General features: G+C 49.8%; 1 protein-coding gene across 12 annotated transcripts in view; it reads right to left on the minus strand.

The window, feature by feature from the left end:
- Nucleotides 1–16183, minus strand: part of SEMA6A (semaphorin 6A) — a 350792-nt gene that overhangs the window by 187699 nt on the left and 146910 nt on the right. For all 12 annotated transcript variants that reach the window (XM_069625555.1, XM_069625554.1, XM_069625557.1 and 9 more), the window contains exons 8-12: nt 15514–15633; nt 12827–12915; nt 11063–11280; nt 5393–5524; nt 3907–4062 (exon numbers count right to left, since the gene is read on the minus strand). In XM_069625555.1, coding sequence (XP_069481656.1) covers nt 3907–4062; nt 5393–5524; nt 11063–11280; nt 12827–12915; nt 15514–15633 — 715 coding nt within the window. The remainder of the gene's footprint in view (nt 1–3906; nt 4063–5392; nt 5525–11062; nt 11281–12826; nt 12916–15513; nt 15634–16183) is intronic.

A 16183-nucleotide genomic window follows, 5' to 3' on the forward strand; every position in this document is an offset into this window, starting at 1 on the left:
GCCCCTTTCGTTGGTTGCTGGAATTACAGAACCCTCATAGCCCTACTATTTAATGAAACAAAGTGAGCAGGGCCCACACAGAGCAGAAATCCCCAGGGCTGATTAATGGAATCTAACGGTCCTGTCAGTGTCAGTACCAGTCCAAGCTTTGCAGTGAGGGCCGAGTCCACATGCTAGAAGTGACCCGGACAGATTATCACAAGAACCACAGAGGTGTGTCTCCTCTCCTCTCTTATATGTGTTCCCTGGTGTCAGAGGTCAGCTAGTGTGCTCTGTAGTGGCAACTGACCTCCTGTATAACTAAGCTGCAAGGCAGTCCCAAAACAACACAGCAAGAATACTATACTTGGGGTTTGTGGCGGGGGATGCATTGTGTCCACTTAAGATGAGCTCTGAACAGCAGAACAGGACTAAGCTGGTGCCGTCAGAGGCAGAAGCATTGTTTTTGTCTATGATAATCTAGGGTTGGAGCAGGGCTAGTTACAAAGTCTGTACTAAGACACAGAAACACGCGTGTGTGTGTGTGTGTGTGTGTGTGTGTGTGTCCTGGTAGATTGCCAAAGGCGGCATGCGCCTGCAACTACTTATTCAATTAAGAGGTAAAACGCTAGACAGCTGCCCTGCAGGGTAAGGAAATAATGCAAAGGTCATGTTTACTCATGTGTTGAAAGTTACAGACACTTTTTGTTTGTGAATAATCAGCTCTGCCCAGTGCATGGCTCCCTTCTGTGTGGCCGCCATGTCTGGAAAAGGTGCACTGCCCTCCGAGGTGAATGCTGGGCTGGGGGTCACACCAGCTGTGCATCTAACTAGTTAGCTGGGTGCAGATTGCGTGGAGAGCGCAGTGGTTCACGAGGTCCTGTGTGGAGCGGAAGGACACTCGGTGCCCTGCACTAAGCTGATCAAACAGTTCAATGGGTCAATGCACCCACCGCAGAGATCTGTGGGTGGTCGGAATACTTGGCAACATTTGGGAACATCCAAGACACTTTCTGAGAAAGAACAAGCTAGAATGGTTTTGAAAGAGAGCATCATTTCGGGGTATCCGGTGATTTTAACGAATAAAAAACGGAGAATGACTTTAATAACGAAACAATAAAAGTGAAAAAATATCGATTTGTTTTAAAAAATATATATATGGGGTGGGGTAATGGCTTAGATCGGGTTGGGTGGCGGGTTAGGGTGCATTATTTTCGTTATATAAGTTTTGTTGTAAAATCATTCTCTGTAATTTCATTAGGTAAAATCACATCGAAGCTAATTTCAGAGGTGGAGAGCAAAAAATAGATTTTAAAATGCCAAGTTTTTACTAAAATAATGTGTAGGCTCCTTCCCAAGTGTTGGCAGCATGGGTGTGCGCTGCAGCTCAGAGTGGAGAATGCGATTGAGGGGGGCTGAGAGGTTTGGCTCTCTGCCGGCCGCTGATACAGCGAGGATGGCCCGATTACAGTGACGCATGTTCATACCGAGCCTGCAAGCCCCGGATGTGAGCCATGCATACAACAAGGCTCTGAAGTGCAGGTCCAGCGGTTCCCAAGCTTGCAAATAAGGGTAGGGCTCTGAGCACTGCATCCAATGGCCTTTACTTCATCAAGTGGCCTTCTATGGGTGGGGACGCAGTCTAATTCTGAGTAAAACAGGAGGCAGTGTAGGATGCCACTGCCTTCAAATACATGAGAGAGAAAGGACAAAGCTTGCAGTTCTGTATCCCACCTGACAGCCTGCTCATCATTGAGGAACACTTCCAGCCTGTCAAGTGCTGGGGGCCCAGGGGGGCGGGACACATAATGGGCGGCCACTGAAAAGGTGGAAAGGGGCAGAGGCAGGCACAAGCCCCATTTCCTAGAGGCCCGGGCAACAAGGAAGCATTGCAAAGGCCTTTAAAGCTGCCAATTGTCTGCGTTGGCAGGACAAAGGACGGCTTGACCCTTTGACTGATTTAGCAATTTGCACAACAAGCCGCCCTCTATAAAATGGCATTATTTCCATTTCACTGGCACTTTGGAGCTTTGAGTCCCGTGCCTAAAGGGGGGACTTCTGAGTGACGTGCAAGAACTCCCCTCTGAAGACATTTCACCAAGGACTGACTCTTCCAGTCTCCACATCTCCAGCCCGGTGCCTCTTTTGTCTGTCTTTTGATGGCTTTTTTGCATACATCAAAATGTGTTCTTGCTACAACGCTTCTTTTCAGTGGGACTTCGGTTACATCATTGCCTCACTAGGGAGGCTGGCCCAAAATACTGAGGCTAGTTGGCCTGAAACCACTCTCAAATCTGGCAGACAGGGGAGCTGAGCCGCAGTGAGAGGAACCGATTTGCCTGGGATCACACAATTTGGTCAAGAAGGAAAGCTGGGATTAGTATCCAAGTCTCCTGGTTCCTCTTTCTCCTTGTATGTCAGGCCATGCTGCTTTGTAAGGTACTGGATAGTGAAAATAGTATAGAGGGGTGCTGTGGGAGGCCAGTGAGTGAAGCATGCACCGTGGTTATTCAGAAAGAATGCCCAGAATGCAATAAATGGAACAATTGGCACATGAATCAGTTTGACACCACCTTTCTGATTTCAAAATATGCTTTTTGCATATCTGCGCTTAGTGGCTCTTCATTGGGCATGGTGCCACGGAACGCCCCTTGTGTTTCCTGAGAGTGGGTTACCCAATACATGCATTTTTAATGGCCTAGGCGCACTCAGGTCATGGGATTGGGGTGCTTAGCCATAAAGTGATCTTCCAAGGATCCCACAGTGCGGTGGCCGGAAGTGGCAGGATTTAGAATCTAGCACCTTGGTTCTTCCGTTGCCGGCTTAGCCCAAAGAACACATCTTCTTGTATTGGGCCATCAGTTTGAAAACTTTTGAGTGAACAGAATCTGCCTGAGATGGAAGTGGAGAAAACATTTAGGGCTCGAATTACACAAATGTTTTCAATGAGACTTTCCCATGCGAAAACATTTTTGTAAATCAGGCCCTTAGTTCGAAATTACTTATCTAGAAATCCAGTAAAGAGGTAGAATATTCCCATTTCGTAAACAAATTTAAAAAAAAAACATTTGCTGTAGAGTATTGAAGGGTACTGTGCCTCTCATCTGTGACAGGAGAGGAGGGGAGTTTTACATAATCTCTTTTCGAATCACTGCTGTTTCCCTTAAACGTTTTTAACCGAAGCACTGAGTAGTGTAAAGTTTCTCCTAAGAAACACTTTTAAGTGGAAGTGCGTTACAAACACTTGCGTTCGTGGAAAAGGACTGCGTCTCACTTCCCCGTGCTTGCACAAGAGCGCAGGGAATAGCCTGCAATGTCCACATGCTCTACAGTCTGCCATCTTGGGACGGGCGGCCTCCATTGACCCCTACACTCTGGGGAGCGCAGGCTGATCCAGGGGAGCACACATGCTTGCAAAACACCACACACCATCCCTTTGTCTTGCTACTGCTCCCTCTTGCCGGGTGTTCCAGTTTTGCACCTGGACTTACGCATTTCGGGCTTATAGCAAGCAAAGGTCACGTCCGTTTGGAGCCTGACACTGTTTATGGAATTAGTGAGTGTGCTAGACGCGCAGATGTGCATCCTGACAGCCACTTCCATATCCTGCCCACATACTCTGGCAGGCGAGGCACTTGCACATCTGGGGAGCTCACCAGCATTTGTCTTCTGCTGAGAGCCAGAACTAAGGAAACACATGCCGCACACCGCTCAGCTTGGCGCGCCCCCATAACTCTGGTATCCACATCTCAGATGCGCCGTGAAAGGTGAGAGAGTCTTTTGCGGACATAGACTGACGCGCTGTTGCAAGCACTGCGCGGCCTCTCTGGAGCCCTGCCATCATAGGGCAGGGCTATCACTAGGCCACGCCCAAGAGGACAGGTGATATAGATAGGCTTGGGAAAAATTAGAAGGGGAATAGCTCACCTGACCATGGTCCGCAGGAACCACGGCCTGTTGACAACCGATGGTACTGCTTCGTCCATTAGCGGGTGTGTTTTGATGAAGTTTAGGGTGTCATCAGGAAAGTCCGTTGACGTCATGTATTTTTCTAAGGTTGCAGAGCCAGCGCAGGAACCAGGCCTGCAAAGGAGATGAGAATAAAAATGCTTGTTAGGTACTTCAAAATAAAACTGCTTTTCTAAGCATCTAGCATCAGTCCCGCGTGTGCCAAATGCCTTGTTGAGGAAGCTGAACAAAGCAGAATGTCACCAAATAATATATTCTTAGATTTCCTTTGGGCCTGTTCATTCCGTAGCCGAAGGCCAGAGCAGATCTCAGACCTGCCCGAGAACGACTTCAATTAACACGGGTGGGGGAAATAAAGTGCATCAGCTCGGCATGCGACGGGCTGAGGCAGCCGGCTAGCACGCGACGGGCTGAGGCAGCCGGCTAGCACGCGACGGGCTGAGGCAGCCGGCTAGCACGCGACGGGCTGCGGCAGCCGGGGAGCACGCGCACACTAGAGGCACAGGTTCACCTCAAGCTTTAGGAATGCTCAACAGGACAGCTGGCCACGGGGCATTGCACATGCACAGTAACAGGTGATTTACCAGTGTGGCAAGTGCAAGCATCGGAACACTGCCACCACAGCCTCGAGAAACCAGCAGCAAGAGTGCTATTCACATTAAGAACATTGAGAAAGGGCACACTTGTGTATTGAAAGACTATAATAATAGGGGGATGGGTGCCTCGGAAGCGACCGTGGTGATTTAAACTCTTTGGCCTCCCCTTCCACCAGCAAAGTAGAACATTTGTATTGCCAGGCGGCCCATGAGCAGCCCTTCACCTGCACTGGCACAAACACCTGCGTCCACCACGGCCTCTTCCATTCCTGCATCACAGGTGAGGCCGCCGGGATGGAGAGGTATACATCCTCCAACCCTCTCAAACTCTGGATCTCTTTTCTAGATACTCTCCAGCTACTTCCCCCCCATGTCTATATCCTTGCTGGGTGGGTCCCTCTATGCTCACGGAGGTGTGCCTCTCCTTCTCCTGTACGCTGGCGAGCCATATATCTGGTGGAGAAGGTAAGTCGCTCTTTCCATTCTAGCCCACGCTGTGGATCCCTTCACTAGAGGGGCACATACATCTCTGAGGTCTTACGGGCAATCTGACAAGCAGCACAGATATTGTGGATATTCTCACTTTGCTACTGGCAGATCGCGTCTAACCCACAGGGCCATGATGCTCTTCCCACAGGACTATTCTGTGTTTCTCACCTCACACTGTCTTGTATTATCTATCTCCTGGGGTGGGTGTTTAATGTGCATCTCGGTATCAATTGTGGAATGGCACTCTGAGATCAGCCTGCGGTAGTGGCGGCGGTGGGGGGCACTGCCACACTGATACTTTCATTAGGGGGATGTGGAAGCTGCAGGGTACTCACCACATCAGCCTGGTGGTCTCTTACCGTGGCCTGGGCACTCGCTCCTCCGGGACAGGCGTCCACGTTGAATCCGGCGACTTCTGTTCTTTGAATCGTCCAGTTAACGCGCTGGCAATGTCGGCCATGTCGTAGGCGCAGACGGCGGAGCCCGGGATGCTGCAATGGGACGGTTCCCAGAAATGGTTAGTCACTCTGTAGCTATGCACCCGAATCCGACTCAAACACACCCTTCATACAAGCCTCCCTGTCACAGGCTTCTCGGCTCTGAACTTTCTAACCCCAGTTACTGACAGCGCACGGTTCTCCCAGGACCAGCTCAAAGAATGCAGACACTCAGGCAGTCCCTGCTGGCTTGGGAACCGCGCTCAGTTTACAGGAAAAAGAGGGGACACGGGAACTCGAGGGATACAAGCCCCCAACCCCAGCGAAGAACACAAGCCACTCATTCGGAAGAGTTTCTAATCAGAGCTGTAACTAATCACCTGCCCCTGGCAGGCTAACTTATTTAGGAGTTTGACAGAATTTCGCGATGGTCAAGAAAGACGCTGCCACTTCAAAGTGCTTTGCCAGTGAAGTCAAGTAACACAAGTCAATGTAGTCCCCTCCCCATCATGCCACTCAAGGGACGGTGTAAGGGATCACAATTAGGACTGGAGACGCTTGGCATTACGTTACGCCCTAACGCTCTGCTTCCTATTAAATGACAGTGAAACACAAGGGCTCATTTATTCTCACTCAAGAACTGGGATGAATAAAATGCAACTGTGAGGTAGTGTAAAAATCAATTCACAAATGACACAGACGTTGTTGGGTCTCCTTGCATTCGCAGAAAAATGAAGGGTTTCTTTTTTTTTAAGGTCGTACATTTGGGTAAGTAAAAAAGTGATGTTTCACTCTACGTTTCAATGTTGGACAAGCTTGGGTTTGCAACAAAACACCCCCAGCCACTGGCTAATTTGGAACCATCTGCTTCAACCAGACATTATCATTCAAAGGTGTGGGATCTCCTTCAGCCAGCTCCAAAAAGCCGCCCTGTGAATTTCCCAGACTTCCCAGGCCCTGCCCTGCCCTCCTCCAGGCGGGTGCCTAGACAGGTTCAGTTGGGGGAGGGATCACATGTAAATAAGGCCTTGCGTCTTGCATCAACCTTAGATGGACAGCAAATCTAGGCTTGCCCCCACAGCATGCAGGGCAGTGGGGCTAGGGACAAAGGCGACTTCTGGGTCAAGCTCTTGGCACAAGGGTGCTTAGGTGATGCACTTATGGTGGAGCGGGCACTGCCAGAAGTACTGAGACATTGCCCTAGGTCTGGACCATCTGAAAACTGGCAAAGATGTGGAGCTCCCTCGTGGAGCTCACCCTCTTTAACGCTGGTGCGCCTGGACCAAGCACACCTCCCTTGTGGAGCTCCCTCGTGGAGCTCACCCTCTTTAATGCTGGTGCGCCTGGACCAAGCACACCTCCCTTGTGGAGCTCCCTCGTGGAGCTCACCCTCTTTAACGCTGGTGCGCCTGGACCAAGCACACCTCCCTTGTGGAGCTCCCTCGTGGAGCTCACCCTCTTTAATGCTGATGCGCCTGGACCAAGCACATCTCCCTTGTGGAGCTCCCTCATGGAGCTCACCTACTTTAACACTGGTGAGCCTGGACCAAGCACACCTCCCTTGTGGAGCTCCCTCGTGGAGCTCACCCTCTTTAACGCTGGTGCACCTGGACCAAGCACACCTCCCTGAAGCTCTGCTTTTCGACCGCTCAGCAGGCACCCTAACTGTTTGAACACCACCCCATCCGTGCCCCCTTGTGACTGTCTTTTTTTAATATAATGGTTTTGTAGCTTGGAGCTCCCTCGTGGAGCTCACCCTCTTTAACGCTGGTGCGCCTGGACCAAGCACACCTGCCTTATGGAGCTCCCTCGTGGAGCTCACCCTCTTTAACGCTGGTGCGCCTGGACCAATCACACCTCCCTTGTGGAGCTCCCACATGGAGCTCACCCTCTTTAACGCTGGTGCGCCTGGACCAAGCACACCTCCCTTGTGGAGCTGACCCTCTCTCGTCTGGACCCCCGCATGCATTTTGCAAGTCTCCTGCCCCACCCTTCCTGAAGCCTGCTCTCAGAAGTCTTTCTCTAGACATGTATTTGGCAAGTAATGATACCTGACTATTTACAGCCTCAAGATGTTTTTTGTGGGTATTGAGCGGTGCATTTCAATTGTCCTGTGGTCAGTGGGAATTATAAAGTACAATGTTAACTCTCTGGTTGCATGGGAGCACACATAGATTACTTTTTCTTTCATGTATAATATTTGCATTATAACATTACAAAATGAATAAATGCAGCCAAATTGCCTTCAAAAGATAATCATGATTTGCATCTGTGTTCGCTCCCTTTGACCCCTGCACTACCAGACCACCACATGAGAGGGCGGGAAAGACCACAAAAAGAAAACAAAAACATGCACTCAGCCCAACAAAAGCATCCAGGTGGAGCATCCGAGCATAGCGGGACTACTAGCGAAATCAAGGGAGACTTTGAGGTCCACTTGTATGTTATTATTGGTATGTTCTGGGGGCAAGGGCATGTGTGCGGCAACGAGGAGGACCTTTTGGGTCTGATTCATGGAATATTTTGCACTATGCAAAGTACATTTCACTGGTGCAAAGTGACGCAGTGCAAAGTCATTTTGCACCAGGGAAAAGTACTTTGGCACTGCAAAGTCACTTTGCACCGTGCAAAATATTCCATTTACCAGGCCATTTGTGCTCTGTAACGTGGTTCAGTTCTTTAAATGGGGGCGTTGAGGTCAGCAATCGCAGCGCCTTTCTCAAGAATATTCTAATCATTTCTGTTAGAAATTCTAACCCACGGCACTAGGGAGTTGATTGCTGCAGAGGGGTTCTTCTTCGCAGAGCAATATTTTCTTTATAGGGGAGACTGACAATATATTAACTTCCACAAAGAAAAACATAGTCCAAGACATCGGCCATCTCCACATCGGCCGCCGTAAAAACGTGTTGTGGCTGCCACGAGCGCCGCTCTCAAAACAAGTTCTGCGACAGTGAAATACACGACAGAGCCAGGGCTGGGCGTGCAATGCAGCAGCGTCTAAAACATAGGCCGAGCGGCGGCCCCTAACGCCTCTCTGCACATATATCATGGAACATAAACAGGCAAGGCCTTTCGCCATCTCGGCAGAGCCGCCCGTGTGTAGAGCTCGGTTGCTCAGTCCGGGAAATGCAAACACGATAAATATTTCCGGTTTTAGGCGTTGACCTTTCTAGGTTCCAAGCAATTAGCCGGTGACAGAGCCTGACGCCTTGGACACAGGGAGAGGAAACGGGACTGCGAGGGAGCCGCGCTGCAAGCATCTGAAATCTCGCCGATTTATGGCTCAGGCGCCGACGCTCACACGCACTCTTAGCGCCGGCGCTGCCGCCGCGCTCCAGCATGGAAACAGTAAATAAAGGGGCATGCCGGCTTGCTGTTGCGTTCAGAAACACCTGGCCCCTGGCTGGAGGCAGTGCTGGTCATTGGGCCGGCTCTCGGCGGATCCGAGATCCGGCACCAGATGTGTAGCCGGATCTCGGGATCCGGCCAGAGTCAGCCGCCCAAGCCCATGAACCACACTGGAAAAAAGAAAAAAAAATGGTCCGCGACGGCAGCATTGCCGTTTACCGCGGCTTTGACACTGATGTGTAATTCACAATGCTCACTACATGTCCAACTGAAAGGAGTCAGTTGTACATGTAGCGAGCATTGTGCTTTACACACCAGTGCCAGAACAGCATAAAAGGCAATGCTTCCCTCGCGCTCGTTTTTTTGTTTTCGTTTTTTGGCACAACAAATGAGCCAGGGCTCATCAAGAGGGCCTGGCCTAACTGCAGGGGTCCTGCTGGCCCGTTAGGCCATGCTCCCCGAGGAGCCCCGGCTCAATGGGCCACTGGCACCCTTGCCAGGCAGCCTTTTGTAGTGATCAACACCCTCTCCCCTCTGGGGAGAGGGTGTTGATCTCTGCATTTATTTTCTATAGGCTTGCCTGGCAGGGGACAGGGCCTCGCCTATTCAGCCTTAATGGTGGCGCTGCCCCTTGCCAGCTGAGTAGGGGGAGCGTCACCATTAAGGCTGAAAAGGTGAGGCCCCTGGAAGCAGAGGCCCTGTTCCTTAAGACTGAAACTCCCGCGAATCCGAGGGAGCTTCAGTATTTAGAAAGCAAGGCCTCTGCTTCCAGCGGCCTCACGTTTTCTCCATAATGGTGGCGCCGGCCCACGTGCATCACTTGATTAAAGGGATGCCTTGCAGGTGCGACGCCACCATTATGGCTGAAAGGCATTTTTTTCTGGAGCCTGAAGCTTTCGCACACGAGGGAGAGCTTCAGGCTTCAGAAAAAAATCCTTTTTGTGTAGTGGCCGGGGCTGGCAGGGGAGATTAGTGGGCCCCACAGGGCCCCGCCTCAAATCGAAATTCCGTTTCCGGAATTCCGTTTCCGGCAGGCCCCGTCCCACTTAAAGCCCAGGCCGGTGGTAAAAGCACCGGCCTGGGCCTTTGTGAGCGCTTTTTTTTCTTTCTTTTTGAAGTATTTATCTGACCGGATGGCCACTACCAACCCCGCCCACTCTAGACCACGCCCCTTCTGCCCCCCCCCCAACTCCTCTCCCACCCTGGCACTTGTGGGATCCCCCACCACATTTTTTCCATTTCCACCACTGGCTGGAGGAGAGAGCTTTCATAAAATGAATACGCAGAACAAAATGGCATGTATTTAAAGTTGGTGTTTTAGACTCACTAGCAGGATCAGGTTAAGCAGCCCTAACATCACAAGACACATGTCAAACAGAGCGTGACGAAGAGAAGCAGGCTATGTTGTCCCATTTCTCTGTCAAGCTTCAGCCATGCCGATTGCACTTGGTCGGCAGCTCCCTATGCCCAATACTTTCAAACTGCTTATAGGCCACAGCGTTGGCATTCTGAGACCAGAATGGTCGCTTGGCAGTACGCAAGCTCCCTACCATAACAATGGACTCCATATGAACTCTCAACCAAATTGATCAGGGTTAGGCACCGGACGGGCCATCGAAATAGAAGTAGGACTAAAGTAAATGCACATACAACTTTGAGTCACACTTCCTAAATCTCGTTGTTCGGTTCAGATCCTACAGATCAAGCCTCCTCTCCTTGGCTTAATTAACGCGACAGCCTCTCGCATCATGTGTGAAGTGAGGGGAGGTTTTGTCCAGGCTTATGAACACAGCTGTGACATAGTAGTGTCCCCCTCGCATAACATGCCATGTATGTCAGTTGGCGCTTTTGGACCACCTAGCCACAGGAAGTCACAGACACATTAGATGGCGACGGCCAGTAGCTGCTTCAGAGCTTCCCTGTAGTGTAAAGCGGCGTGCCCGTGAGAGTGTACATGGGTAAGAAATTATTTTACAGGACCGGGGATCGGTTTTGCAGTAAAGCCAGAAAATATCCTATGCCGGCTAGTGGAAGGTCAGCAAAAGGTTTTATCTAAATGTAACTGCCACCTTATCACTGGGCTGGAGACAAGGGGAGCCTGTCCAACACTGCAGTTCTATGAAGCTTTGCTTTTTGTTGACTGTCAAACACGCAGCTCATGTAAACATACTCATCCGGTCACATGAAATGCTTTCAAACACGGGCTTCCTGAGCTCAGCACTTAAATTGTTGGTTCCCTACCTGTTGTACGGTGTGGAGAATGTGGCTAAAACCACATCCCGGCCGTTGATGCGGATGACGTCTGTCACCGCTTGCAGAATGTTGAAGTAGAAATGGGAATCACCAGGAACGGAGCAGTTGAGGCGGGCCTTGAGGAAGGAGGTCCACTGCTTCTCCAGGACCCGCTGGGAGCCACCCATGTCGTTTTTGCAGACTTGCGCAACCCTTGGGAAAACCACCTGCAAGAGAGGAAAAACATATACAGGTGCCAGCTTGTGCAAGCCTTTCGTACCTTCTACAGTGCCCCCCCATCTGTGGAGGTGCGCAGCGCACTATAACACATTTTCAGAAAAATCACAACCAGAAGGAAGGCGCTCCATAGATAGCGGTGTTCCAGAAGGTGGGGGCATAAACAGAAATCGACACAGTTTGCGGCTTTACCAACATTAATTTTCATGAAAACTGCCTAGCTCTCTTCCCCACAAAGTCACATTTGATGCCACAACACAATCAGAGACCGCCTGTGTGGTGTGAAATATCAAATCCAACCTCTCTAGCTCTAAGCAGTGCGACAATCATTGTCTACACTCAAGCTTTTTGGACCCTGGTTGGCCTTTTGTGGCTTTGGGGGTAGTTCTTGTTGGGGCTATCAGACGTAGCAGATTCTGAAAACAGTGTAACATGCAATGCATGCTGTTTTCCAAGTTATTCTAGTTGCATGTAAAAGCAGCTCCTCTTAGCCAGATACTGCCATGTAGTGGTACAACAAGGTTTACCCTTGGCAACTCGCTGTGTTATCGATGGCGCCTGCCTGCCATCAATTAAAACAGTTTTTTGTGTCCGTGTTCTCCGGTTTTAGCCTTGGCACTGTTTGGGAGCCACTTGCTGAAAGGCAGCCAAACAGTGACCCGGAAAACTCAAGTAGCATATTTCACGTGAAGCAACCATCACGAAGCAGGACTAAAAGCAGTAGACATCTGGGGGCTGGACAAAAGGCCCAGAACAGGAACAGCTTCCACTTTCACAGTGAGCCTCCGAAGTCCTTTGCATGTAGGTTCTTTACGCCATATGAAATATGTAGAAACACGCACACACCAGAGAAGACTGCATGCATACTTCTCTGCCTGGTTTGCACCACTCAGCACATTCCTAAAGAATTGTTAGAACAATGATGGAAGTAAAAATAACATATAACCTACACTACTCCTCATTTCAACATCTGTTTTACATTTCACATCGCCAAGCAAACAAGATAAATACCAGCCTCTTTCATCTTTGTGTGCAAGCATGCAGAGGATGGGGAACAGTGCACCCACCACCACCGCGGCACAAAGACGTAGCACGAATCTCAGTCGGAAAGTCACCATCGACGATTGTGGAAGAAAATACAAGAATACAACATATTATGTAGCGCACATCCAACCTCGCCCTGTGAACGGTTTCGTCGAAAAGAGAAATGGGCCTATGACCTCCTGTTTTCTCCTCTCAGGTCACACTGGACCTGCAATCAGACCATGGTCCAGTTCGGGTCATCAGCAGACCTGAGCAGAGGGCCAGCCAGCCAAGCATCTCGCCGTTTGAAGAAGACATTTCCTGTTCAAAGGCACGGCAACATTTCCACGGCCACTAAAGTTTGGATTCTGCAGCGTGATCTTCCAAAAAAAGATGGCCCTGTCACCATGATTAATGGAGCTGGTTTCAAGGTCGTTCATAACCGCCTGGGTTCAAGAGGACTTTATTTTTATTTTTAGAGAGGCAAGGAGGGGGGCATCCTTGCTCGCTTACCTTGCCCATGCTGTTGTACTCCACTGCTATTTCCCGGTAAAAGAAGTAGATGCGGTCCCCGTAATCCACAGCTTGCACAAAATACGGTTCTGAAAAGAGAGGGAAGATGTTGAGCTGGGAGAGTGAAAGAGACGGAAGAAGCAAATGCTCGAGAACAGATGATCGCCGCCACAAGGCCGACGCTGCATTCCATCGACAGGGCTTTGCCAGGAACCCAAGGACATTTCTGTCAATAAAAGCAGAACTGCTGGGGAGTGCACACTGGTGATAGGGCCAGCTGGCTTGGAAGAATCCAGGACCCTTAAAGTGTAACGTCAACATTCCCAACCTTATGGCGGCTGTTCAGGGTCAAATATCCTCGGGCACCATCAGCTGGGACGACCCTGGGAAGGAAACTGTTTGCCTCAACACTGATTCCTATTACTAGAGCAAGCACTAGCTGGCGCCCTGGGCAGAGAGGCCAGTCACTTAATGGGCATGGTCAGTAAATAATGCCTGAGGAGTGGCCGTCTCCCGCAGCGGGGTTAAGGCACGTGGGAGGGCCCGAGGAATCCAGCATGCCTGCTGCTGTGGTTTTCAATCTGCCAAGACATAGTGGGGCATTGCGTGACATAGCACGGCTAGACCATAGAGGGCATTGCGTGACATAGTGAGGCTAGACCCTAGTGGGGCACTGTGTGGCATAGCTCGGCTAGAACCTAGTGGGGCACTGCGTGGCAGAGCAATCATTGATGTATGCCTCTCCAGCTCTTAATCCACCCTCACACACTCCCTAGAAGCATTCTGAGATTGTTGCCGAGAGAGGGGAAGAAAGTGACGTTGTGCTCTTGCTGGGGGGTGAAAGGTAGAGGGCACGGGGAAGAATAGTGGCACTAAACTAGAAGAAGGTTCATACCAATTTTCAGTTAAAAGGTACTGCTTACTGTTAAACTTGTATGCAAACACTGTTGCCCGCCCCATGCACCTCCCCTTACACTCCATGTCCTTGCATAAAGTAGAAATTCCTGCTTAGCTTGCTGCGATTTGATTTCATAGAGTTTTGTCATTATGTACACGCTATATGCGCTAGGGTTCGAAACACGTGTTGGCTGACCACTTTCTACACTATCTGTCTACCCTTTGTATAATAAAAAACACTATCTCAGACACTGCATCTAGTGTGTAAATTCTTGTAATGACAAAACTCTAAGAAATCCAATCTCAGCAAGGTAACCAGGAATTTCTACTTTCTAATTATGAAAAGTGTTGGGTTCACCTTTCCACACCTGTGACCTGGCACGGAATAATTAGTGATAACCAGAAAACAAATAGAGCTCAGCACAGGAGTGTTCTATTCTAGAGCCCACTTTTCCCTAGTCCCAACACTCTACAGCCACGCCCATTATAGCGACAAATAAATAAATAGGAATTTCAAACATGACAGATCAAGAATCAGATTTAAAATTCATCGCACTGGACGCGGGCATGCTGATTTTATATAGTCACGGGTGATTGGTGTGGTACTGTACATGGAAGAGATGACGCGGCATCCATCACATGCCCACAGGCACTATCTCTAATGCTGGGCATTAGAGTACACATTTAACCCTTCTGTGCTCTTCCAAGTAAGTGAGGGAGGAGACATCCCCTCTCAGCCCCCCAGCCCCATCTAGAAACGGGATAAAACCCCTAATTAAAAGAAGGTGCTTTTTGGAAGGTCATTTTTATATAGAAAGGCATTTCACTTTAAAAACCAAGTATTATGACTTACACAAGGATACAACTAAGTTATTTTGTGAGGGATTTGCCGAAGGTGGTCTACTGGTAAATGGCATAAGAGCAGGCGAGGCAGTCTGGTTAAATAAGGCACACGGGAGTTCGAGCCTGCATTCCCCACGCACACGTGGTGTGCCTGAAATAGGCTGCTAGAGTTGGGGCAGGATCAGGGCCACGCTAGGTAAGCCTTACATTGGACTCGTTCTACTTCCATGTCTATCGACCTCCACCAACACAGCTAAAGGCCAGGCTGCCATTGACCCTTATAGAGGCATTAATCAATTAATTACATTTATTTTTTTACATTTATAAAGTGCACAAAGGTGCCCTGGCGCATCGTGGCGCTGTTACAACAAAGTTTACTTAGTCTGTGGTTCGTAGTTACAGTGATTAATCAGAGATTTCAGTCCTGAAGGCAACTAAATAAAACCAAAGTCCTTTGGTGAACCCTGCAAACGCATGCACATGCCGCCTCATGAGTGCTAGCAATCAGCTGTGGTTTACCTTCTGGAAACCCCTCCTCGAGCCTGTGCATCTCCACCCTGGTCTGTGCTCAGGAGCCCATGGAGGGTTCAGGGAACCGGGGCTATCAGTGTCAGTGAACGTACCCTGGGCAAAGTTGGGCTTGGCACAGGAAACCACAGCAGAAACATGCAAGACTAGTTCACATTTGCATTGTGTCCCTTTGCCTAAAGCTCTGGCCAGCAGCGGTGCACACGAGGCACAGAGTGTACTGCTGGCAGTGCGCTAAATTCCCTGCACTGTCTAGAAACTCAGGAGAAAGAAGGCACATACATCGCCCCAGAGCGTTAAAGAAGCAACATTATTTCTCGGGTTTGACAGAAAGCATACAGTGGGCCAGTCGAGGCTCAGGGACACCCATAAAACACGAGGCTCCCTTCTCCTGTCCTGCTGCCTGCCTGTTTACTCACCTTTCAGCCATTTTGAGTCATACTTGACGGTGCGCAGGGTTGGGAAGTCTCCGAGACTGCGGTAAATCACGGCGTCAATGGCGAGGAAGTCGGTGACGGTGGCAGAGTAGAGTTTCCCATCTTGGAAGAGCAGGCAGAGAGCAGTCGAGGAGGAAAGGGAAGAGTGCGGTTAGTTTCCCACATGAGAGGCACGTCACACAAATAACGCACATGGATTCTGGACACTCTGCGACTGAAGGCGAAGGAAAGGCTTCCTTGAAATTACAGAGAATTATATTTTTGGTGAGCAGCTGTGTCGTAGGGATAATCTTCCAGAAGATTTTGGGCCAGCCAAAAGTGAATGAGTGCGTGCTACCTATGTAGAGGGCTTAGCAACGATTCTAAATCCGGGGATTAACAGGACTGCAAGTGGACTTCACATCACAAGGCGGCATCCCCACCACATACAAGCGCAGAGCTCTGCAAGATCAGGGGACTTCTTAAGGCAGTAAAGCCAAGATCATTTTTCATCACCTCCAGTTTGGTATTGGGCCTCATTACGTGTTTGGCGGTGTGGGAAAAAAAGTGTCCAAAAAGGAATTGCTGCTATTATTACCGCTTCATCAAATCCTGATTTTGTAGGTAGAGTGGAGGAAAAACCAAAAACCTCCACAACTTGGCTGGGGGTATT

Source organism: Ambystoma mexicanum, chromosome 6p, assembly GCF_040938575.1.
Source record: "Ambystoma mexicanum isolate Mex_15411 chromosome 6p, UKY_AmexF1_1, whole genome shotgun sequence".
Lineage (NCBI taxonomy): Eukaryota > Metazoa > Chordata > Amphibia > Caudata > Ambystomatidae > Ambystoma > Ambystoma mexicanum.